Raw genomic sequence first — 27210 nt, 5'->3', positions numbered from 1 at the left:
GCCCTGTAAAGGAGTGACATCAAGTCAAGCTTAAGCAAATTCAATTTTGATTCAAGCAAGTTCTTTCAAACTTGAGCTTAGGCTCACTTAAGCTTATGTTCTAGTTTGAATTAAAAATCTTCTGATCATATTCATGCTGCGTAAGCTTCACAGTTAAAAAACTTGAAAAAAATTAAGTCTTCGAGCTCATATATTTTAACTATGAACATCTTTCATATTAAATATATATATACATTACTATATATTGAATTAATTTATAGTAATCAATAATAATTATGTATATATATAACTTGAGTACAAAGCTTTGACACTCGGTCTTGACTTGAAAGAAATTCCAGTTGCATGAGCTGGGACTACTAGAGCTCGAGTTGCGTATTTTACAAGTTGAACCGATTCTTTATCCACTACAGGATTCTGGTCTTCTGTGTTTCTTTTGTTGCTCAGGACCCATATTTAACACTAAGGGTCTTATTTTGATTCTCAACTTTATTTTGTAGGTTGCGGCTAATGCATCAGATACATACCCAAAAGACCCAGAGGATCTGCCCAATGGTGTGGATGATATGACAAAGCTTGCATACCTACATGAACCAGGTGTCCTGCAGAATTTGAAAAGCAGATATTTTGCAAATGAAATATATGTGAGTGATGTATAATGGTTATATTTCTAAATGTTTCAATATCATGGATGCCACTTTGCATCTGTGACTCAACCTCACTACCATCTATATCTTTGAATAGCATTTTATATGATTTTAGAAAACTATTTTTGTTTTGCCTTTGTTGAGACTGTTCTTCAGTGTAATCTTTCTACATCCTTCCATTAGTTCTCTCTTGCACTCTCTTGGAAATTTCCTTAACACAAGATGAGGGCAAAAGATCTTGACATGCCTTTTTCCCTTTTATAAGCTTGTATTCTTCATTTCTAGACATGAATAGAAAGTTCTATTCTTGCAATCACAATGTTCCATTTTTAGCATACTGTACCATGAAGCTAAGATAAAGTTGGTTTATGTAGACCTACACCGGTAACATATTGATAGCAGTGAACCCCTTTCAACGGCTGCCCCATCTATACAGTGGAGAAACAATGCAAAAGTACAAAGGAATGCAACTTGGAGAACTGAGCCCACACCCTTTTGCTATTGCTGATTCTGCTTACAGGCAATCCTTAGCCATCAAAGATCTCTCAAGTAGTTGCTTTGAATAAATGTTCATTATTTTCAGTTTTCAACAAGTGTCCTTCTGAATGCTATTGCAGGAGAATGGTTAATGATGGTATAAGCCAGTCAATTTTGGTAAGTGGGGAGAGTGGAGCTGGTAAAACTGAAAGCACTAAAATGCTCATGTGTTATCTTGCATATATGGGAGCTGGCGCCGGGGATGGGGGGCGGAGTGTGCAGGAGAAAGTACTTGAGGTTAGCGTTTTGAATAAGTGATTATTTTATTATTTCATTTCATTTCAAATATAACAAAATAATGTTGAAAATCATTGCCCTCTGTATGCTCAACCAGGAAAGGTAGCACTTTCTTATAAATTTATTTTGATCATAATTTTTCATCATTTACTCCTATGATATTGAACAGTCAAGTCCTGTTCTGGAAGGATTTGGTAATGCCAAGACAGTTAGAAATAACAACTCAAGGTTAGTTAATTCTTGACCTAAAATACCATTTTGTCTTTCTTGTAATTGAAGTTTTTCTTAAAAATTGAACTTGCCTTTGATGCAGCCGCTTTGGCAAATTTGTAGAGATTCAGTTCAACAATAGTGGTAGGATTTCTGGTGCTGCAATCCGAACCTATTTGCTGGAAAGATCACGTGTTTGCCAAGTGTCTGATCCCGAAAGAAACTATCACTGCTTTTATATGCTTTGTGCTGCACCACCTGAGGTAATGTGTTACTTCTGGTGGGAAAGACTTCTGTAAAACATTTCTGAATTAAATGATGAGAGCTAGCTGTTTTCTTGATGTTTACCTTGCTGCCACTTATTTCAAACTGTTTTCTTGATGTTTACCTTGCTGCCCACTTATTTCAAACTGTTTTCTTGATGTTTACCTTGCTGCCACTTCTTTCAAGCTGTTTTCTAGATGTTTACCTTGCTGCCACTTATTTCTGTCAAGTTTTCAGAAGCATTTTGGTTATTAAACAGTAATTCTATAGCATAATTTTGGATTTCATCAAACCATCTTCACCAGAGTGATACTATTAAACTAAATGGTGTTCTTTATTTTTTCCTTGATCGACTGGATTTCATTCCATAGTTTGAAGGAAAATCAAGAACAATACTGCAACATTTAATGCATCCGAACATATATAACTCACTTCATTTTAATGTGACCTTAGTGGTAAAAACCCACCTTTTGATATAGAGTAGTTCAGGTTCCATTCTTCACAACGCAGTTAATATGTTTCTCTCGATAATCACCTCCTGGGTAGTAATATACGCACAAAAAGAATTTAATATGCTTTGGTTCATATGATAGAGGAACGACACCATCTCTTGATCTCCTCTCTTTTGAATGCTTTTTGATGCATGAAATTCAATATTTTAGCTGAAATGTTTATCTTAGTTATAATTATCTCTTTTCTTGAGTCTCTAATGTTGCTTTATCGCATTGTCTAGCAGGATCGTGAAAAATACAAAGTGGGGAATCCAAGAGAGTTTCATTATTTGAATCAGTCAAATTGTTATGAATTGAATGGAGTTGATAATTCCCAAGAATATCTTGATACAAGGAGGGCCATGGATATAGTTGGGATGAGTTCTGACGAGCAGGTATAAATTTCAAATCTTGATATGATTTTAAAGAGATTTTCAAATAATAATAATAATAGATAATAATAGATAATATTTCCATTGATAGGATGCAATTTTTCGGGTTGTGGCGGCAGTTCTTCACTTGGGTAATATTGAGTTTGGTAAGGTAAGCGATGGTGATGCTTCAAAACCTAAGGATGATAAGTCTAAACTCCATCTGAAAACAACTGCTGAACTTTTAAAGTAAGTTCTTTTTTTTTTTTCTCTCTTATATTTGCATTTCAAGCTCACATGCCAAGATTTCTTATATGATATGTGGAATTTATTCAGGTGTGACGAGAAAGCTCTTGAAGACTCCTTGTGCAAGCGTGTCATGGTTACTCGTGATGAGACCATAACAAAAAGCCTCAATCCAGATGATGCAGCACTCAGTAGAGATGCTTTGGCTAAAATTGTCTATTCAAGATTATTTGATTGGTTTGTAAAATATACATGTGCCATCTGTAATAATTTTGATTGCTGCATAAGCTTTACTAACTAATAGCGGCTTTTCTTGTTAGGCTTGTTAACAAGATTAATGATTCTATCAGCCAAGATCCAAATTCAAAATACATAATTGGTGTTCTGGATATCTATGGTTTTGAGAGTTTCAAGACAAACAGGTGCTTAACCGGTATGCTTAAGTCTCAACAATATGGAAATTAATATCCTACTGAAAGCTGCTCAAAATAGAATCCTTATCTTTTTAGTATGTTGGCTTCTTGTTTTATGATACTACCTCTGTCATCTAAATTTGTGCTCATTCCCTTTGTAAAATACTAAAGGAATGAGCACAGATTTTGATGATGGAGGGAGTATATGATATCCGTATACCATGCACGAATATGTATGAGATAGAATTTGTTTGGTAGTTCTCTTTCCTATACTATTTAATTTCTTTCATGCTGAATTTTAAGGGTCGATCTTTGTGATGCTTAATTTTCCTATTGTTTACACTCTTGCAGTTTTGAGCAATTTTGCATAAATTTGACTAATGAGAAACTGCAGCAACATTTTAATCAGGTCTGCACACAATACTTATAGCTTGTCTTTTCAAATGATCTTACAAGGCTCTAAAAGACCATTATTGGAAGAGATTAAAGAAACTGGTCTTGAATCCTAGCTGACGACTTGATTTTTTTGGCAGCATGTGTTTAAGATGGAGCAGGAGGAGTATACTAAAGAAGAAATTGACTGGAGCTACATTGAGTTCGTTGATAATCAAGATATTCTTGATCTTATTGAAAGGGTTTGCATTCTGCCATTTTACTCTTAGTTTGATGATATTTTTTCTCTATGCCATCTCATGCAATCTCATGCAATCATTTTAAAATATTTAAACTATGCATGTTATATTTTTAAGGGCTTTTACCCATATTTGAAACTTAATCAGCTAATTAAGCTAATTACTACGATTTGTCACTACTTGTTTTGAAGTGTTGAACTAATTGATTGCTCAATAATTGATGTTTGAGCCTTGGGTCTTTGCGTAAGGTTCTTATCTAGGAATGGGAGTTTTGGTGAAAGTCAGTGCCGGGTCGGGCATGGGCTGCCTTGGCCAGCACCCAGGGCCCAAAAATTTTAAGAGCTCTTAAGAGCCCTCTTTATAAATAGTTATATACGTTGAATATTGTCCCACATTGGTAAATATGTGGGAATTCCCCTACTAGGTGAAGGGCCACTCCACCTATCATCAATTGCTTTTAGGTTGGAAGTCCGGATCTCTTCTTTACATGGTATCAGAGCTATGGTGTCATGGTGTCTGTATTGGGTTTGGATCTGTATGGTTTTTGAGATTATCATCTCGAGGGGGGAGCGTTGAATATTGTTCCACATTGGTAAATATGTTGGAACTCCCCTGCTATATAAGGGTGAAGGGCCACTTCACTTATCACCAATCGATTTTAGGTTGGAATCCCGGATCTCTTCTTTACAATATACAAATATATAGTATTAATATTATATATATATATATATGTATAATAGTAAAAAAGATATTAAATTAATAGTTAAATATTCTTAAATAAATAAATAGGGTCCAATTGTTTCTTTTGCTGGGGGCCCTTGAAATTCAAGAACAGCATAATGAAAGTTGTGTGTTCTAGTTCAAGAGTATTATAATTTATTCTAAGATCACATGTGCAAAACCCTCTATATAATAGTGTAATAACTTATATTGAAAACTCAGTTATGTCAAAAGGAATCAAATTTGAAGAAGTTATTCATTTTTGGTTCTTCATCCAAGAAGGAAATAAACTCTATTAATTTGAATTGGTTATTTACAATAAAACTACATAAATATATAGACCAACAAAGGTGAACCAAAGAGACGAAGAAAACAGATGACGAAGATGAAACAAACAAACAAATATAACACTAATTAACATATAACACTAATCGGAACTAATTAATATATAAAACTAATCAAAAGAGAAGGAACTGGCAATGCATACTGAAGAATAGAGAACCTGCTGCTTTGGTACCATGTCGAAATAAGAAGGAAATAAATTGTATTTACTTGAACTAATTATTTACAATACAATTAGTTGAATATATGTAAACAAACATATGTGAGAAGAAGAAACCAAGAGAAGGAAGAGCATAAAGTTTCTTAACTATATAAAACAAACCTATTCTTTGACACAATATATTTTCTTGTACTGCTTGTTTGTGATTTTTATGTCATGATGTAGATTCTTCAACTCATGAATAAAATTGTAGAAACTGTATTATATTATAATATATATTAGTGTTTAGAAAGTGAGGTGAATGTAGATAGCAGTCTAGCCTAACCTAAGGACAATAAGTCGAGACTTAGTCACACATGTAATTGTAATACATACACAAAAGAAATTTATTTCTATTCACTAGTTCCATTAATTTGTAAATGCAACAACATTGGTGGTTAGGGTGCAAAACTACCCTATTCATGGTAAATGTTAATAGCACTATACCAAAAAATTTACCTATGAAATATTCCCTCTGTTCCATGATAATTGAACCCTTTGATTAGGGACACGGTATTTAAGGTAAGAATGTTTAATTAGTTAATAATAATGAGTTATGCTATTATTTATTATTTTTTATGTAATTAATAGTATTTATAGTTTTAAAGTAAATTTAATAGATATGATTCAAAAAATTAAAATATATATTTAAATATTTTAAAAATTATGTAGCAATAAAAAAATATATGCAATATGGATATCATTTTATAGAGAATAAAATTTTCTATAATACAAGTAAATAAAAAATACTTTTATTTTTTTATAATTAACATAAATTAATTTTATAAAAGAAGTGGAGTTTTAAATATAGATAAAAACATTTATTTTTTGAGGAGAGAGATAGAAATAAAGGGGTTTTGAGTGGGTCCTAATTATTTATGATATTATATGTTATGTAGTTAATTAAGTTGATTTATACTAGTTAAGTATGTTTTGATTTAGTAAATCTTACCTAAAATAGAAATGTGTCAATTATTATGGGACAGACAAAAATGAAAATTGTGTCAATTGTAGTGGGATGGAGGGAGTAATTCACATTAGTTAAAAGCTTAATATGATAAGATGATGCATAATTTATATTCATTTTATTTTAATCTTCTATGTTCCAACAACAAAGCCCCTTACATGCCGTTTTTAGAAAGAACTGCATATGTAATTCCTTTTTTCCGTAAGTCATGCAAGGACACTATCTGCGATTCTTTCATTGTAGTTAGCTTTGTCCTCATATTTTTAATGTGTTATTTCATTCATATTTGTTATATACAATATTCAAGGCTATTAAAGGCCCTGCAGGTTTATCTTTGATATATTAATGTCTTTTCAACATGTTTCCTGACACATTTTTAATGGGATGTTTACTCAGAAACCTGGAGGTCTTATTGCACTTCTCGATGAGGCATGGTATGTGCCTGTTCTAATCTAGTTTATTATTTTGTATTAATTTGACAATCCTCCTAAAACCTTGAATTGGTTATTTCTCGGTAGTATGTTTCCAAGATCTACACATGAGACATTTTCAGAGAAGTTATACCAGACATTTAAAGATCACAAGCGTTTTTCCAAACCAAAGTTATCGAGAACTGGCTTTACCATTAGCCATTATGCCGGTGATGTATGTATATGTTTTATGAAATAACTAATTTCAATTGATTTAAGTATATAGCTGAATAAGCCTACTGCCTTAATATGAGCTATATGTAGGATACATTCTTTGCAGGTCACTTACCAGACAGATTTGTTTCTAGATAAGAACAAAGATTATGTTATTGCTGAGCATCAGGCTCTCCTTAGTGCTTCAGGATGTTCCTTTGTTTCTGGACTTTTCCCACCTTTACCTGAGGAATCATCTAAATCCTCAAAATTTTCTTCCATTGGGAGTCGATTTAAGGTTGATCAATTTTGTGCATTTCTAATATTCTAAGCTATATTAGTTTTTCTATCCAGTTTCATTCCTCCACTTCTAACTTTTCACACAGATGCAACTACAATCGCTGCTTGAGATTCTCAATGCAACAGAACCACACTATGTCCGGTGTATCAAACCTAATAATCTTCTGAAGCCTTCTATATTTGAGAATGCGAATGCTCTGCAACAACTTCGTTGTGGGGTGAGGATTCCTCTGTGTGTCTGCTATTTTATTTTATTTTATTTTTTTCCTTTTGGTTTTTATGATCACTTAAAAATGGTAATTATCATGCTATAGCCACTTTTTTCTAATTCTCAATGGCATTACTTCTGTTCACTGTACCTAAAACTGTACTAGTTAATTTCCAGGGAGTAATGGAAGCAATCCGAATCAGCTGCGCTGGATATCCCACTCGAAAAACTTTTCAGGAGTTCATACAAAGATTCAAAATCCTCGATCAAAGTGTTTTACATGGAAGGTGTGTTTACAAGTTAAAGATCATGTCATTTTACTTTTGATGAAGAGTTATATTTATTCATTTCTTTATATCTTACTCATGGATATAGGATAAATTTCTCTTTTATCAGTGATAATCTTATCTGCAATGTAGAAATTAAATCTTTAAGTTAATTTTAGTGACACAATAGGGCTTCAATTACCACTTCTCCGGGCATAGATTTGCATTATGGATAATATTTTATTACATTTTGAAGAAACTTAAAATCACCATGACCATGATATATATTATAAATGCACTTCTTGGAACTGTTCTTTTTTTTAAAAAAAAATTTATTTTGTTATCATTTTTATTTTCTGGAAAGTATTAATGATTTTGTAAGAAGATGCACGAGGAAGAGAAGAAAGATATTGTATTAGCTTTCTTTTTTCCTTATAATATGTAACATGGATATTTATATGAAATCTATGTAGAAATGAAACAATAGAGAGAATCGAAGAGACAAATGTATTGTTTAGTAACTCACACACCTACTGAACCACAAACCTAACACCTATAAATGTTAGAATTAGTATTTAGCACTCCCCCTCAAGCTGGAACATACCTATCATAAGCTCCAAGCTTTTCACTAATGTTCTACATGGGTGATCCTGCCAAGACATTTGTAGAAACAAGGAACTTAGTCTTTAGACAGGATCTAATGAGACCTCATAGATTTTCATGTATAAAATGGCAATCCACCTTAACGTGTGTAGTTCGTTTGTGAAAGGCCGGAATTAAGGCGGTATGAATGGCTGCTTGAATATCATATGTTAATTCCATAGGAGATGAACTCTTGAAACCAACTTCAATGAGAAATTCTTGACAAATTAGGAGTTTTATCCTGTGCAACAATAGCTCGAAGTGGCCATCCATGTAATTTAAAATATTTTTCATAGCTATGGCACCCATCGTTGCAATAAGTGCATTACAGAAGAGATGTACTTTTATTCCGAGGACTTCCATGAGAACTAGAATCACACATTGATGAAGAAGCTGAAGACAATAGAGTGGGCTTGTCTCCAAGTCAGTAATTGAATGGGGAACTGATAATACAGATATAGGCAAGTGTTATATAATCTTTAATTATATGTGTTTAGTATTTAGCTGGGCTTATAGTTCAGCCCATTAATAGGATTAGTAGAGGCTCACACGTGTTGTATATATATATATATATTCTACTTTGTACAACTTAGAAATCAAAATAATAAAATTATACTGTTTTCATGGTATCAGTCTGTACCGTACTGCAGTCCTGAATAGTAAAAGAATCTCTATTAAATATGACAAAAGATTTAAGAGACTTTGTTAATTTACTAACGGACATAAGGCTAAAAGGACAATTAGGAATATAGACTACATAATCAAGAGATAAATATAGTAAAGGATGAGCTGTACCAATGGCTTGGGTAGACACTTTAGTACCATTTGCTAATGTAACATAAAGTAAAGAATAAGACTTTTTAAAGATAGAGAATAATAGTGGATTACTAGACACATGATCAGAAGCGCACCAGAGTCAAGAACCCAAGGACCCAAAGATGAGGAGGACTGAGAAATACCAATAATAGACGTGGACTCACTAGACATAGCAATAGACATGGTGGTAGAGGACAGCTTTGAAGCCTGGAACTAAAGATATTCTTCATAATTTGCACCAGTCAAAGTCATAGAGTCGGACGCACTAGCCTATGAGTGGAAGTCCGACTTACCCGGATTCATTTGTATTTTCGTCTACTGTGCCTATCCAGGTCTACAGTCGCCGCACACAGCTCCCATTTCTGTTTTTGCACCTCCTGTGTCAGCCCCTACTCTAACTGCTACTCCAATTGCTGACTCACATTCGGTACCACTTGATGTTCCTGTTCCTGCCGTTCCACGTCGAAATAATCGTTCTACTCGTAATCTTTATCCAGTTTACCACTTTTTCAGTTATCATCGTTTGTCTCCTTCATATTGTGCTACAGTCTCTACCTTAGATTCTGTGTCACTTCCCTCTACATTAGGTGAGGCGTTGGCTCATCCAGGATGGTGTCAGGCTATAGTAGAGGAGAAGAGAGCTTTGCAAGCTAATGGAACTTTGGATTTGGTTCCACTACCTCTCAAAAAACCTACGGTTGCTTGCCGTTGGGTTTATTCTATCAAAGTTGGTCCTAATGGCTCTGTGGATCGTCTTAAGGCTAGACTTGTGGCTAAGGGTTTACTCAGGTATATGGTCTAGACTATGCCGAGAACTTGTCTCCTATTGCCAAAATGATATTTGTTTGCTTATTTCTGCCCATGGCGGCTACACGTGGGTAGATGTTGCACCCATTAGATATTAAAAATGTCTTCTTACACGGAGAGCTTCAAATGGAGATTTATATGGAGCAACCTCCCTGGTTTGTTACTCAGGGGGAGTCCACTCTTGTGTGTCGGCATCGTAGATCTCCTCTATGGCCTAAAACAATCACCTCATGCTTGGTTTGGGCGTTTCGGCCATGTCATACAAGAATTTGGGATGATACAGAGTGAGTGAGATCATACTGTCTTTTACAGACATGCATTGGAAGGGAAATGTATATACTTGGTTATTTATGTAGATGATGTCATCATTATAGGCATAATTGATTGTAAGCTAGTGGATTCTCCAATAGATCCCAATTCAAACCTTCTTCCAGGACAAGGGGAGCTCCTAATTGAAACTGGACGCTATAGAAGATTGGTTGTAAGTTTAATTACCTGACGATCACTAGACCCGATATCTCGTTCGCAGTTAGTGTTGTGAGTCAATTTTTTTCAGTTTCCGTGCGTGTGACTCTTATTGGGATGCAGTTATCCGTATTTTTCGATATGGTAAAAGTTCACCGGGAAGAGAGTTGTTGTATACCAACCATGGTAATACTAACATTATTGGCTATTCAGATACTGATTGGGCCGGATCTCCAACTGATAGATGATCTACCTCTGGATATTGTGTCTTTATTGAAGGTAACCAACCTCGTGTCGTGGAAAAGTAAGAAACAAGACTCCGTTTCTCGGTCTAGCACTGAAGCTACTTGCGAGCTAATGTGGATCAGACAAATCTCCATGAACTTAGGTTTTGTGAAGTTTCAAAGATGCAATTGTTGTGTGATAATCAAGTTGTGCTACACATTGCCTCTAATCCAATGTTTCATGAGCGGATGAAACACATTGAAATTGATTGTCATTTTGTTCGAGAGAAGGTATAATCGGGGTGTATAGTCACTGATCATGTCTCATCCAGTGACGAACTTGCTGACATCCTAACGAAGGCTCTTCGAGGATCTTGAACTGAGTTTATTTGTAACATGCTTGGAACATACGATTTATATGCTCCAGCTTCAGGGGGAGTGTTAGTTGGCCTTATAGGTTAGCCCAATAATAGGATTAGTAGAAGCCCATATGTGTTATACATATATATTCTACTTTGTACAACTTAATAGTAAAAATATACAATTCTCAGCAAGAATAGACATCATCAAGAGGCAAAACCATCGAGCTAGAAAGAAACTGGTCACAAATTGGGCCCAAATCATGACCAAGACCAACAATAGCAAACACCATAAAGAATGTATCATGTTGAGCAAGCTTCTCAGTAGCTGCTTTTCCAAAAGGCAAAACATAATTGAGTTCAACCTTTATAGATGAAAATTTTCCTAGATATTCTGAACTTGTCAAATTCCTGAAGAAGATTTGCTATATTAGATGCCACACTGTTCAAACATTGAATAGCATTGGTGTATAGAGTCTTGGTATGTGTCCAGAGTTCATAACAGTTGGTAAAATTGGTGAAAATAGGATGCAAGATTAATTGACCGCCAAAGCAAACTACATAGCAAGGGATCAGCCTTAAGCCAAGCATCTTTGTATGCCTTGGCAAGGAGTGACAAAATGATTTTCCAAACCATTACCCATACAGCACATCTGAACAGCCTTAGCCCATGAACCATAGTTAGATCCTCCAATCAAATAATTGTTCAGTAGCAATTGAAAAAGTTGGAGAAAGAATCCTAATGAAAGAACTAAAATTGTTTGGAATGAAGAGGCCCTATCAACCCCAAATTAATGCAACAAACCAAGAGAAGACATCGATGAGAGGAATATAGTAGCCAAGTTGGAGAGAAGAAAAACACAAACACAGAGAAGAGGATGGATTGCCCTGTGTTAGAAGATGGTGGCAGTGGCATTGGTCGGAGAAGAGAGGAGACGGCGGTGACCTGGTGGGATGTTAGGGGATGGATAAATAAAAAATTGGTGACCTTCCTGAGAGGTTACAGACCGGCAGCGATTCAGAAAAATGATGCGTTCCAGCGACAGGATGACGGTTTTTGAACGGTGATGGGTTGATTTCGGGCAAATACAGGTTTACGGTGAAAGGATCTGATACTATGTATAACATAACTCTAATTTTTTCTTAAAATTACATGAGTAAACCCTAATATATATAAACATATATTTAAAATACCAAAAAGGGCCTACACTATTCTAAATACAGGAATGAACCTATATACATCATATCCAACAACCTAAGAATGTAGTTGAAGGCATTCAGTTGGGGTCTCTTCAGAAGATCATGCTTTGGAGCATCTATTGGTCAACCAATTAGAGTCTTTGCTAGGACACCACAAACGCCTTACGGTGGAACCATTGGACCTTAACTCTTAGGAGGTTAAACTTACATTAAAAAACTTAGGGGGTTTTCCAACCATGTAACTAGAAGTGCAAACACTTTGGAAAACCATTTTGCGAAAAGAGCGGCTTGGGTTTGTCCTAACTTTGTGACCGGCTATAGTCTTTTTTGTCTGTTGTTTTTCTCCATTATGTTTCCTATTTATCTTGTCCTCCACCATAATTCATAAACCTATAAAAAATTCTAATACTTTTCCAATTAGACTAAAAAAATATATAAATAAAAAGAAATAAAAGAGATGAAGAAGATAAAATAAAGTGATCGGAAATACTACGGGTTTGTTCACTTGTGTTTTCATTTTCATTTTGCACTTTCCAATCAAAGGTAATTTTTTTGTTCCTCATTAGAAAAAAAAATCCAAAATATATTAAACGGATCAAAATAATTTTAAAAAATTGTCTCTGTTTACTTGTAAGATTTTAACCATGATTTTACTATTTCAACTTTCTTTTCCTTGCAAAAACATCAAATCAAACAATCAATTTTTATTTATTTTATTATACTAAAATCTAATTTTACATTCAAAACATCACATCAATACATATTTATTTCACATTAAACAACTATTTCAATTCAAAATCAAAATCCAAAACCAAAACATCATAAGTAAACAAACTATATATGTTTATTTTGTTGGACATAATGTATAGGGCCAGTTGTTGTATTTAGATTACTCCATCGTATAGGCCCATTTAGATATTTGTTTGTATATATTGTAGGGTCTACTGATCTGTGGAAGTGAATGAGAATTTTTCATGGTATTGGAGTCTTCTTTCATTTACTCTACGTAACATTGACCCTGTCGTCCCAACGGTAGCATCTATTTTATATCCCTTTTTAGAAATTTTTGTTGGTCGAAGGTTTCACTGAGGGACCCATGAGAGCCAAGGCCACTTATCTCCTCCTAGTTTTCAATAACACAATTCTCACTTGTAACCATGCATGTTTAAATACGAAAATTATAGCAATTAGTTAGCTAAAATACATGGCTTAATTAGCTAAATTACATAATGGCTATAAAACAGAAATTACAACAGGAATTAATTAGCCTTTAAACAAGAATTAGAACTAATTAAATACTAAGTAACTGACCCTAACTTACAACTATATTATTTCGACCACCTAAATATATTTTTTTACACTCCCTCAAGTTGGTGCATATATGTCAAACATGCTCAACTTGTTTACAAGCAAGTCAAATGATGGTTTAGACAATCCATTATTTAGAATATCTGTGATCTGGTCATCAAATGCAACAAAAGGAATACAAATTATTCCTGCTTCAAAGTTTTCTTTCACAAAATGTCAATCTATTCAATGTGTTTAATGTGGTCATGCTGAACTTGATTTTGAGCAATGCTAATAGCTGCTTTATTTTTGCTAGAGTTTCGTACGCAACTCAAGTTTCAATTTCAGATCTTTAAAAAATCTTTTGATCCACGAAATTTCACATGTTCCATTTTTCAGCTCAATACTTAGCTTCGGCGCTACTACGGGCAACAACATTTTATTTTTTTCTTTGCCGTATCACCAAATTCCCCCACAAAAAAGTAAAAAAAATTTCTATGGACTCAGCATCCGTAAAGGCTTCAATTGTTTGATGTGCTCTCTTTCTAAAGATTAATCCTTTTCCAAAGCAACCTTTGAAGTATTTAAGGATTCTATGGACAGCTTCTAAGATGTGCTTCATACAGGCAATGCATAAACCAACTACCCAAGCTTATTTAAAAGAAATGCTATGTCGGTCTAATATGAGATGAATAGATCAATATTCCCACTAGTCGTTGATATTGTTGCACATCTATCCATTTACCTTCTTTAACATTCCCAAGATTCTTGTTAAGATTTATAGGTGTGTTTAAAGTTAACACACTTATTCCAGTATCCTCTAGTAGATTGAGAATATATTTTCTCTGTGATACAACAATCCCTTGTTTCGATTTAGCTATTTCCATAGCCAAAATATATTTCATTTTACCAAGATCTTTAATTTCAAATTCGTTAGTGAGTCAAATCTTCATCATTTCAATCTCTTTGTGGTCATTCCATGAACAAGTTTGCGTAAATCTTTCAAATTAGGCTCTTGGAGATTGCTTTAGTCCGTACAAAGCTTTCTTCAAACAACATACTTTGGAACCAAACTTATCTTCTAATCTTGGTGGAGGTAGCATGTAACTTCTTCTAGTTTCCTATTCAAAAAAACATTCTTTTTAGATCAAATTTTCGTAGCGGCCAATCCAAGTTAAGGATTCGAATTGTATTTAGTTTGGCAATAGGCACAAAGGTTTTTGTATAGTCAATACCATAAGTCTTAGTAAATCCTTTAGCCACTTATCGAACCTTGTATTATTCAAAAGATATATCACTGTTATACTTTGGAGTAAATACTCACTTACAACCAACTGTAGGAGTTCCCCTGGGAGCTCTTCAACTTTCCATGTCTAATTTTTTCCGAGAGCGCTCATTTTTTCCAAAAAAGCTTTTCTCCGCTTCGGACTGTCAAGAGCATCCTGGATACTGTTAGGAATTTTTATAGGTGATACTTGTAGTAAAGGTAGAGTATTATGGTGAGAGTTTTGAGGTGAAAACATAATTAGACATGGGATATTTACATAAGAGAACCTCGATTTTCTAATGGCAATTGGATTTAGATCACATAAGTTCTCAAATTTGGAAGAAATAATATTCTTTCTTATATCAATTATGAGGTTACTTAACCTCTATATATACATGAGTCTAAAGTCTATTTTAGGACAGCTAATTCTAAGGAAAACAAATCCCTGTGATTATGGGATTGATCCTAAATGCATAAACCTAATAATGGAAACATACATTGTTATAAGAATACAGCACATCAAATATAAAACTTCCTAAAATACACAAATACAATCACAGTTTTGACATATGTTACTAGGGAGAGGTTCCGAATTTGGTTTAGAGATAGAAGTGCTTGCTAGTGTGATAAATTTGTCCTTTGAATGATGAATTCTTCGTACATATAACTTCCCAAACTAATAAGCTTCCTGAACATTATCTTCTTTTTGGACAGATGATGATATTTTCATGGCAACTCTAATGGCTCAATTTCTTGGATTAAAAATTCATTAATCAATCTTTGATAAGAAAAATTCAAATATTCTACATTGTTCTCCGCCTGAAGATAAGAACTAAAAAAAAAATATTTTCAAAGAATTTAACATCCATTGAAACAAATGTTTTCTTTGTACTTGGGTGAAAACATTTAAACCCTTTTTGAATTGAAGCAACCCCAACAAACACACTTTATAGCTTTTGGATCCAATTTGCTAATGTGTTTATTTGGGTTTCTCGAGAAAAAAATACATCCAAACACTTTTAAAGGCATAAAAAAAAATATTCTAGATTTAGGAAAATAATGGTTTATTTGGTTACTGTCCTAACGGCGGTTGGAACTATGCTCCCAATTCCCACTCAAAATTCATTCAAAATCTTCTATTTGTATTTCTTTCTTCAATAGAACAATATATCTATATACGTTCAAAATTCCTCATTTGTTTGTAAAATTATTTATATTAATCATAAATAAATATGTATAGTTTTTTTTTAATTTCTCTTATATAAAATTTCATTCTCTAAAAAATATCATATTGTATATATTTTATTAAAATAATTAAAATATTTTTAAAATTAATCTTATATATATTAATCACGAATCAAATAGTAATTAAATGAATCACTACCAACACAATATCCTACTCAAAAAACCAATTGGTAACCAAGCGCACCTATAAAGATTTAAAACAAAAGTTGGGGATTTAAATTGAAGTAGACGAGATGGCATTCGATTCATCAAATAGGTGGCATGTAAAATGGCATCTCTCCATTAAAATTTTGGAACATTAGTAGAAGACATTAGAGTCCTATCGATTTCTTTTCTACAATCCCATTTTAAAAACTTTGCTGAATAATGTTATTCTCCGCGAACAATGACCAAAAATCTTAGTAAAATATTCCCTGCTATTGTCAATTCGAAAAAGTTGAATTAGGATCGTGTTATAAATTTTTTGAATACCTTTTCAACTTTACCTTTTTCTTTAAGTAAATAAATCCAACAAAATATGGTCATTAATAAATGTGATAAACCATCTATATCGATTGCAAGTACTTCAAGACCCCAAAAGGCTTTGAAGACTTATATGGTATAGGATGACAAGTAGTTTTATGCATTTTAGCTAAAAAGATGATGGATTTGTATTACCAAACAAAACAAGAAACAATTTTTTAAAATAAAAGAAACTAGTATGACCAATATATATAGTGCCACAAATAAATATAATAAAAAATTCAAAGAGAAAATAGTGTTCAGGAAAGAAATCTGCTGAGTAGTTTTATTCTTAGAAAATCCACTAGCCAAAAAATAAAAGCCATCACACCCGAAGCACGTCCAATCATCTTCCCCAGGGCCGGTTTTTGAAAAACACAATGAAATGATGAAAAAACAAAAGTGCAACCAAGATCAGAAGTTAGTTTACTAATAAAAATAAGGTGACATGAAAAAGCTGGTATATGAATAACATTAGAAAGGGTCTAGGAGAGGTTTTAATATCTTTGAAAATGGTTGGGTTGAAATATATTTTAAAGAGATGTTTTGATTGATGTTATTTAGTTTTGATAAATATTACTTAGGCTTATTTACTCCTTCCGTCCCGGTCCAAAGGGGCCCTTTGGGGTTTTGTTAGTAGATTAAGAAATAATAGTATTTTATTAGTTAGTGGAAGTGTGTAAGAGGTTTTGACATTTTTGCCCTTTAACTTTATGTAAAAAGTAATTATATATGTGATGGTATGCTTGTAATTTAGATAAAAGTTAAGGGTATTTTGGTATTGGTGTATGATTACTTTTCATTAAAATAGGAAAGAAATACTTTGAAGTGGGACGAATTAAAATAGTAAAAAAGGTACTTTGAGTTGGGACAGAGGGAGTATTAGATTAGGTTATTATTTAGATATATCTACTATATTAGGTTATTATTTGAGTTTATTCTTTTGTATAATGTCAATAAACAGACCATAATTTCATTATCAATAAAATATCTCAAAAAATTTATGTCAAAATGTAACATAGTATCATAGCTACATTTTTTTCGGGTATATCCCGTAACATGAAATGTACAAGGAGGACTACTTTTCGAATTTGAGATCTACTATGACTTCGAAAATATATCTCATTCTAATCCCACCTACTTGTCACTTTTTCAACGCATTTGACTTATACAACCCAGTCATCATATTCCTAATTCTAAGACAATACTTGCCACCCAATATAGAAACAATACTTTTGACTTGCCTGCATCGGTCAATGTTTGGTCAATACCGTTAGTCAATGTTTGGTCAACTAAAATTTTGTTTCCGTGCTTGTGTCGGTCAACATTTGGTCAACTCTGATCAACTCGGTTAATAATTTTGTTACCGCCAACTTTGGCTTTGGGATATTTTTCTCATCTTTCGAGTTGCCTCTGGTTTTTTTTATCAAGTTTTTGGTTTGGTGTTCAGTTATCTGTCCGGAGTTTTTGCCTATTAGGGTTTGATTTCTTAGGGTTTAGTATCGCCGTTGTGACAAAGGATTCCAGTCATAAAAAATCTTAATTTGATACCCCGGAATGACAAAGGACATTTCTGCCGCCTCTGTGACAAAGGATCGTGGCAATGAAAGATCCTATTTTTGCTAAAACTTTAATTTATTACAGTTTATCACCTCCATTGCAACAAAGGATCGCCGGCGCGTTTCCGCGACAGAGAATTGCAGCCACTAAAAACCTTAGTTTGGCCAAATAATTTCTTAAAGTCCGCAATAGAGAATCAGTTTGAATGCTTCAAATTTTGATGCCTAGTTATAAAGTCCGTCCATATTCAAACTCCATTTGTTTCTTTGCCAAACTCAAGTTGGTTAGAACCAACTTGAGTTTGAGTTCTATATCATCAACTTGAGTTTGAAACGAAATGTTAGATAAATATTTTAGATAGATATTTTGGTTGATGTTATTTAGATTTGATAGTTTTATTTGGGCATATCTATTAGATTATGTTATTATTTAGATATATCTAGTAGATTAGATTATTGTTATTTCAGTTATTATTTTGTATAAGATCTATAATTAGACCCTAATTTCATTATCAATAAAATATCTTAAGAAATTTCTCCTAAAATGTAACAGACCCATGCTCCTGTCGTTGTTCAAACCCTGTCATCCCACCAGCGTTCAACGATGTGAACCCTTTCATTTACCGGTCTTACAAAAGGACTTAGGAAGGTCAAGGCTGCCCATCTTCTTATCATCGATATCCTCCCTATTTCCCTTCAAATCGCCATTGTGTCCACTCCAACCTCGGTTGTCACCTCCAAGTCGCATTCGTCCCTCACAGGCGACGATAGATTTTCTAAAGCTTAGAGATTCCTTCCTTCAGATTATCTATTCCTCTGTCCATCAGCCCATCACTAGTTGTGTTGATTTGTGGTTGACAAGACTCTCTTCATTCCAAACATGTTTAGTTCATTCACTGGAACTCTTCCTCCCATTTCTGCAATTGCTAATGAACGATTGATGGGGAGCTCTAACTATGGTCCATGGCCAAGTTTGTTCACATGTGGTGTATGGGTAGGGCTTGGCAGGTCATCTTGTCACTCTCTCAGATAAGGTTTCCAAGACTGACAAAGTTGCTTGGCTTTCATGTTGTTTTCTTTAGTAGTCAATTGATCTAACCTTGCATTCTATTTTCATCAATTTTACCAATTTATATGGCCTCTAGAAGCATATCAAAAATCTATACACTAATGAAATTAAATGTTTGTACAGTATGGTATCTAATTTATTGAATCTTCATCAAGGATCGACAATTCTTGAGTACCTACACAAACTTTCCTCAATAAAGGTTGAACTTAATTTTGTTTGGCCTCCTTGAAAGACAGTGGGTATAAAGCTTGCTTAGCGACATACATTTTTTATGGTCTTAGTCGCTCGTCCATCTATTTCCTATTTCCTTTGCCTTTTCCTTTAGCCAAGTCCCTTGGAAGAGTTTAGTTAGTTTCCAAACTAGGTCGTTCTTTATATGGCTTGAAGAAATCTCCTTGTGCAAGTTTTGACCGATTCAACAGTGCTATATAGGATTTTGGCATGGTTTCAAATGCATGATAAGTTTTTGTATCTTCTTGTGTATGTTGATAATATTGTTCTTACCATGAGTGATCAAGAAGGATCACCCAATTAAAACAACATCTATTTAAGCCTTTTCAAACTAAAGATATGGCCCATTAAAGTATTTCCATGATATTGCGATTGCTCCATCAAGTGATGGTATTGTGCTCTCACAACGGAAGTACGTATAGGATATTCTTAAAGAAATTGTTTTGTCTGCTTGCAAGCCAGTAAACTCTACCATGAATCCAAATTCCAAGATTCTACCGGGACAAGGGAGCCATTACTTGTGTTGGTAGGTATCGCAAATTGGTTGGTAACTTTAAGTATCTCACATTTACTCGGCTAGTGAGAATTGTGAGTTAGTTAGTTCAGTTTCCATGAGATGCTAATTTGAGGTGTTGCAATTCGAATTCTAAGGTACATTAAAGGGTGGATTATTCCAATCAAGGTCACACTAAAGTAATTGGATACTCGAATGTTGATTGGGCAGAGGATCTCCATTTGATAGACATTTTACTTCAGGGTATTGCATCTTTGTAGGATTTAATCTCATCTCCTGGAAAAGTAATAAACAAAATGTTATTTCTCGATCAAGTGTAGAGTCATAATATGGAGCTATAGCATTAGCGGCACATGAACTTATTTTGATAAAATAGCTTCTTAATGAGCTAAAGATAGTTGAGGATTAAAAGAAGAAACTATTTTGTGATAATCATGTTACTTTGCATATTACATCTAATCCGGTGTTTCATGAGAGGGCTAAGTACATAGAGATTTATTGTCACTTTATTTGGGAGAAGGTGTTCTCTAGATGCATTGCCACACACTATATAACTGAAATGGTCAACTTGCTGGTATGCTTACTAAATCTCTTAAATTTCTATGTGACAAATTTTGATCATACGATTTGTATGTGTTACATTTTGGTAGAATTTATAAGTTGCTTATTAATAATAAAATTATGGTTTATTTATAGACCTGATAGAAAATTGATAAACTAAAATAATAGCTACCTAACTTAGAAGATATGTCTAAATAATAAATTAATCTATTAATAGGCCTATATAGTAACCGATTTAAATAATACTAATAAAAATATCTATCTAAAATATATGGCTACACCACACCTTAAACTCAAGTTGGTTCCGTAGAAGTCAACTTAAGTTTGGCTAAAGAGACCGGAAGTGGAGTTTAAATGTGACGGACTTTATAATTGGACCTCAATTTTGGATCATTCAAATCCATTCTTTTTCATGGCGAAAACGCTGAACCCTAAGAAATTAAGTTTTGGCCAAATTAAAGTTTATAGTTGTGACAATTCCCTGTCGTGAGAATGCACCGGTGATCCTCTTTTGCAACGGCACTACTAAACTCTACAAAATTAAAGTTTTGGCCAAATTAGGATTTTTAATGGCCACAATCCACTGCTTCTGCTGCTACGGCGATGATCCTCTATTGTTGTAGCAATATCAAATCAGGGTTTTAATGGCAATGATCTTCTATTGCGGTGGGGCCACCGGCAATCCTATGCCGCTGCAGTGGCGGTAAACCCTAATAATTAAATCCTAACAGGCATAAACTCCGGACAAATAATTGAAAACCAAACCCAAAATTGAAAATATCCCAGTATGTTTTCACCGAAAAATTATAGCAATCGGACACCAGATGCATTTTCACACGCAACTAAAGTTGGTGGAAACAAAGTTGTTGACCGTCCATTGACCAAATGTTGACAGGTGCAAAGTCAGGAATATAGTGGCAGTTGTGGTATAGGTTAGATATATTGGGAAAGTCACGAATAGATGCTATTATAATGGGGTATATCCTTTCTTAGTAGTATTGAATCTCAAATTCTAAAGGTAGTCCTCCCAGTACATTTGTGTACCTAGAGAAAACGTGGCTCTGATACCATATTATATTTGTGGAGAATTTATAAGTTGTTAATTAATAATGAAATTAAGGTCTATTTATAGACCTGATACATAATAGATAAACTCATATTATACCAACATATTCTAGTAGATATGTCTAAATAATAATAATTTAAATTAATAGATATTTCTAAATATAACAATCAAATTTAAATAATATTAATCAAAATATATATCTAAAATATATTTCAACAGTATACTCCGGTTTAAGGGTGAGTTTTAGGCATACTATATAGGCCCATTTGTGTATGTACGTTAGTCCATTGTGTAGGTCCATTTTAGCTATTTGTTTGTAGATAGTGTAGGTTTTATAGATGTGTGAAAGTGAATAATAATCATTCCTGTCTCAATATAATGGAATTAATCATTTCAGTATAAAATGTGAGTTGTTAAATCAATGAAATAATTATGCCAATCTCTGGTTTCTGTACTTTTTTTTTTTTTTTTGTATCTATTGTAAAATAAATTCTGGTAAGTGGAAGGTTATCCATGCTTTACTTGTAAATTATTTACAAATTGTTACTGTCTCTCCCCTCTCTTTTGCATCATATTTTTTTTTTAAGCCTCTATATGTTTTTGTTTTATTTTTCAGATTGAGAAACACAGTTTTATTATTTAGCTGAGTTTCAATAAGACATTCAAATTATCTACATTAGAGACCATGCATGAAACATTTCACAGCTCACTCCTATTCCCTATTTATCCCATGTTTAACACCAAATAACTTCAATTTGAATTATCTCTTTTTACAGCTTTGTTGCTTTCAAGCTTCATTCACTGGTGAAAAATATTTTGTTCTTTTAACATAGGAAAGAGGCTTGTGTCTTACTTCAGTTACTCCACTAGCGTAAATTTTAAATTAGAGTTTTAAACTAAGTTTCCAGCATTTGGTTATATTTGTTCGGCCAATAAATTTTCATATAATGGAATGCTTGAGTTTTTCGCACTGATGTGTTTTTCACTTTTTGATACTTTCAATAGTTATGATGATATCACTGGTTGCCGTCAAATATTGGAGAAGTCTGGCCTTAAAGGTTATCAGGTACTCTTAAAAATGTGGGAGGCTCACTTTCTCTTGATTGTTAACTATGATTGGATTGTGTAAGGAAGTATGATGAAGTTGAGTCTTCTTATTTGAGTGTGTGATTTTTAATAGGCAACATGCATACCAAGATATGCAAGTTTCATCCCTAAATATATTTAGCTTATGCTTAAATTATTTTCATCTTATTCTTGTGGTTCCCTATGGAATTTTAAGCTGGAGCCATGTGAGTGTTATATTTTTAGCAAGATTATTCAAATGGATGCCGTTGGACAGTAGTGGCTAGGCTACACACCCTCTTAACATACCACTTATTTGACTAGGCTTGCATAAGGACATTGATATTATCTATTTTCTTCTTTGGTGGGTAAATCCTTTTATAGCTGTGATTAAAAATAATACTTTACTTTGTGAGCATTTAGCTGTAATGTTTAACAAGTATTATAAGTGGCAGTGACGAAGATCTTTATCAACAATTTATTTTTTATTATTATTATTGTGCAGATTGGCAAAACGAAAGTGTTTCTAAGAGCTGGTCAGATGCCAGAACTAGATGCTTGTCGTGCCCGGGTGCTTGGAAGATCAGCTTGTATAATCCAAAGAAAATATAGATCATATTATGCACGCAATTACTTCTTGAAATTACGATCAGCAGCGGTATATATTCAAGCTCTGTGTAGAGGTATCAATTAGTTGTTACAGTTTGTTTTGTTTATCATTACTATAGCTTTTTTCTCTCCACTAATTTATTCATTACGATACCTTATTCTTGTTAATGTATCTTTCATTCATTTCTTTTCTAACTTTATTGTCTTTTTAATTCAGGGCAAATTGCACGCCATATTTTTGAGTGCAAGAGAAGGATGGCTGCTGCTTTGATCATTCAGAAAGATATCCGTATGCATTTTTCAAGAAAAACATATGTAACTTTGTACAATTCTGCAGTTATGGTTCAGACAGGAATGAGAGGCATGGATGCTCGTAACACACTTAGATTTTTAAAGCAAAAGAAAGCTGCCACCATTATCCAGGTCTTGCACGCTCACCCCTTCTTGCCTACTTATTTGCCCTGCACCGGAAAGACACTCATGATTCCTAGAGGAATCATTGCTTTGGTTCTAGTTTCTACTCTTTTATATGGGTTTTTCTACCATTAATTCACTCTCCATAGTCTACCTATTAATTTTGGAGGAGTTAAGGGCCTAGAATTTTTTATAGAGAAACTACATATCGTCTAACCAGCCTTTTCTCCCCTTTCTTTATGGGAAAAAGTATGACATGTTTTTTTTTTTTATTTTTTCCTATCAACAAACTATAAAATTAACTAACAAGAATTTTCTTCTCTTCTTTTAACAAAAGCTATATAGGTTGCCAGCCAATATCGTGTGTTATCTTTTGGTTTACTAGAATGTGAGTACACTGACCGTCAGGCATAGATCTCAAAATAATTTAACTGCAAACAACTTGTGAAACAGTAGGATATGGTCCTGTGCAACCTGATGTAAGTAGGTTCAACTACCGAATTGAATTTTGGTACAACTATCTACTATATAGCTTCCTGCATCTGGAAAGTAATAGAATCCTATTGATGTAAAAGAGCTGCAACCGAAACCACCCATGCAATTCAATTAGAAACATTTTTATCAGGATGTAGATTACATTATGTTGTGTGAGTGGAATTTTCAAATGAATTTGGCTTAAACAGAGCTATCTACTTGGAAAAGGAACCTATCTGAACCGGGCCCATATTAAAATAGTTGACAATGTATGCATGCTGAACTATGTTCATAAATCATAAATACTTTTTCAAACACAACTCCCTTCATCCTGTGCATCCTATGTTGGCTGACTGTCTATATTTATGGTCCTAGAAGTCATCATTCTAATAATTATTAACATTTGAATTTTCTGCTTAACCAGACAGAGTGCCGAAGATACTTGGCTTCCAATCGATATTCTCGGTTAAAATGGGCTGCAATTAGTCTTCAGTGTGCTTGCAGATCATGTATTGCCCTTGAAGAATTGCGGAAACTGAGAATGGTGAGATTTCACCTGAACTATACTCATGCAAAATCAATTACCTAGAAAAGCAGTTGTACTCAATAGCTCCTCAAATCCTATTGATATTTCATGCAGTGACAATGCTCTCTCTCAGTGGCATGTACAAACTTGTGTTGAAGCTAGAACTGGGCTATAGTAAAGAAATCAAAACTAATTTTACACTAAATATGAGTTTCACGCTTCTGATGCTTAGTACATACTCTCTCCGTCCCTTTTCTTTTGGTATTTTTACTTTTGGCACAACTTTTTAGGTGGTATAATGTTGATAGTTTTTTTTTTTTTTAATTATTTTCTCCTATTTTTTGTTTAGATTTTTTTTATATATATATATTATATTTTGAATGGTAATGGGAAAAAACTGCGTGTAATTAAAGAAAAGTTGCATAAGTTTTGGAACTTCTAAAATTAGATATAATAGTAAAAGATTTGGGACATACGAGTATATTTTATCAGTGTCTTAACATGAATTTGGTTTCCTAGGCTCTTAATACTCTGGACACAAATGACCACCTTTCTGAATAAAACTTTAATGTAGTACAGAAGACATTAGCTAAAACAACTCTTTCATTTGTAAGATTTTACTGGACAAGGTGGTCGCCAAATTTAGTGATGTTGGCCTAGCTTAAGAAAACAGTTGTAATCATGGATATCTAGTAAACAGTAGATATTTTTTTAATGTGATTTCTTAAATGCTTATTCTTGAGCCTCCACTGTTTGCACAAAATTGTAAAGATGACAAATAAAGATGAGAAATTGACTAACACTAATTTCGCTCCAGGCTGCAAGGGAAACTGCTGCACTTCAAGATGCCATAGTCAAGTTGGAAGAGGAATTTCAAGAATTGATGATTCAATTGGAAGAAGAGAAACGCAAAAGGGTATTGCCTTTGTCCTTTCACAATTAACAGTTACATTCACATGGCATTTAGTTGGTGCTTATTCAACTGTATAATATGGAAATATCACATTGCAATCAACATGCATTTATTTTCTTCTACTTCTGTTTTTACTAGGAGGACATTGAAGAAGCCAAAGCAACATTGGAGAAGCAAGTTAAAGAACTAACTTTGCAGCTACAAATGGAGAAAAGCATGAGGGTAAAGTAATGAGCCTTTCACTGTTGATCTTATTGGGGGTACAGATTTGAACCACTTTAATTGTAGAGTGAAAATTTTGATGGTTATTTTGTGGCCAATGTTTAATGGGCATGAAACCATATGTACCAAAAAGCCTCAAACCTTGTGGATTTCTAAATCATAGGCGATAATGCATTGTTCAATGGCAAATGCTCATATGTAGCAATCAAGTTCTTTTAACTAATTTAGTCTTGTGTTTCCTTTTAAAAGAAAAAACAAAGGTTTTGTGGGTTTTTTTTTGGTTACCTTTGATAACTTGTTCAGGATCTTTTGTTTGGGCCTTCTAGTTGTTTTAGGATTACTTTTTGTTGGATTGGGACAGTGTTCTTTGTGGATTGTTATGCTGTCAGAGAACGTGCCATTATGAGTGCAGGCATTTGTTTTAGCTGCACCAACTTCTTTAGCACCAACTTCTTTAACAGCAATTACTTGTATGTGTTGTGTATATAGATAGTCAGGTTGAAATTCAACTGCATCATATGCAAAGGATCACAATAGCATTTTTCCTTTTGACGTTGCCATAACATTCAATCTTCATTTTTAGGTTGATGTTGAGGAAGCCAAAAATTATGAGAATGCTGAATTACAATCTACACTGGAGGAAATGCAAAAGCAAATACAACAGTTTGAATCTGACTTGGAAGAAATGCAAAATTTACAAGTGCAATTTCAGGTATGTCAATGGCTTGTGCTCCGGTGGGCTTGAAAAAAACAAAAATAGAATTGTCATTTACTATACCATATCTATCTCAGGATGGAGGGGATAATAGTCCCAAAACCAATTTGGAAAAGCAAGTTAAAGAATTGACTATCCAATTACAGCAGGAGAAGAAGAAGAGAGTATTATTCTTACCCCTTCTTCCTTCCACAATTAGTTATGTATGATTGTTACTAATTAGATGGTTTGCCCTTACGGGTTTACTTTTGAAAGAATGTGTTGATGATCACTTTCCAGTATCTCTGTAATTGTTAGCTTCTTTCATAAGGTTGACATTGAGGAAGCCAAAAGTCTGGAGATCAAAAGATTACAATCTTCTTTGGAAGAAGTAAAAAAGTTTGGCATAGCCAAAGAGCAGCTGATAAAGGAGCCGGAAGCTGCAAAGATGGTGAGCAATCAAGTTCCGAGTGTAGAAGATGTCTCCATTACCGGAGATGAACTAATTGATAAATTAAGAGCTGAAAATGCAAATCTGAAGGTGAGGTTTTTCTATAAGCCCATCCTTACATGGTGAAATCTGTGTTTGAAGCTTATGAAGTGCAATAAATTGTTTCAGCTTTTAGTAATTTCTCTGGAAAAGCAAGCTTCAGATACAGAGTCAAAGATAACTCAGTTGCAAGCTGAAATTCAGAGGTTTCTATTTCCCCAGATTCTAATTCCGTACAGCATAGCAAGCATTGGCACATTTTTTGTATGGTTTATTGATGGTCTTTAATCATTAACACTAATAGCATTCCCTCTGAACAT

The 27210-nt window shown here is 33.7% G+C and overlaps 1 protein-coding gene across 1 annotated transcript in view; it reads left to right on the top strand.

Annotated features, from left to right (window-relative positions):
- Positions 1–27210, top strand: part of LOC127252917 (myosin-8-like) — a 49824-nt gene that overhangs the window by 4022 nt on the left and 18592 nt on the right. Inside the window, exons 3-28 of the mRNA XM_051277307.1 lie at positions 498–641; positions 1019–1164; positions 1262–1418; positions 1588–1646; positions 1732–1891; positions 2629–2778; positions 2867–3003; positions 3091–3237; positions 3321–3422; positions 3765–3822; positions 3947–4048; positions 6670–6707; positions 6792–6918; positions 7024–7194; positions 7283–7414; positions 7582–7691; positions 22489–22549; positions 23054–23231; positions 23375–23580; positions 24470–24589; positions 25389–25487; positions 25623–25706; positions 26290–26418; positions 26499–26585; positions 26732–26941; positions 27020–27159. Coding sequence (XP_051133264.1) covers positions 498–641; positions 1019–1164; positions 1262–1418; positions 1588–1646; positions 1732–1891; positions 2629–2778; positions 2867–3003; positions 3091–3237; positions 3321–3422; positions 3765–3822; positions 3947–4048; positions 6670–6707; positions 6792–6918; positions 7024–7194; positions 7283–7414; positions 7582–7691; positions 22489–22549; positions 23054–23231; positions 23375–23580; positions 24470–24589; positions 25389–25487; positions 25623–25706; positions 26290–26418; positions 26499–26585; positions 26732–26941; positions 27020–27159 — 3254 coding nt within the window. The remainder of the gene's footprint in view (positions 1–497; positions 642–1018; positions 1165–1261; positions 1419–1587; positions 1647–1731; positions 1892–2628; positions 2779–2866; positions 3004–3090; positions 3238–3320; positions 3423–3764; positions 3823–3946; positions 4049–6669; positions 6708–6791; positions 6919–7023; positions 7195–7282; positions 7415–7581; positions 7692–22488; positions 22550–23053; positions 23232–23374; positions 23581–24469; positions 24590–25388; positions 25488–25622; positions 25707–26289; positions 26419–26498; positions 26586–26731; positions 26942–27019; positions 27160–27210) is intronic.

The sequence above is a fragment of the Andrographis paniculata genome, unplaced genomic scaffold (assembly GCF_009805555.1).
Source record: "Andrographis paniculata isolate CXL003 unplaced genomic scaffold, ASM980555v1 Contig49END, whole genome shotgun sequence".
NCBI lineage: Eukaryota > Viridiplantae > Streptophyta > Magnoliopsida > Lamiales > Acanthaceae > Andrographis > Andrographis paniculata.
This window is presented reverse-complemented; position numbering and strand designations above follow the sequence as displayed.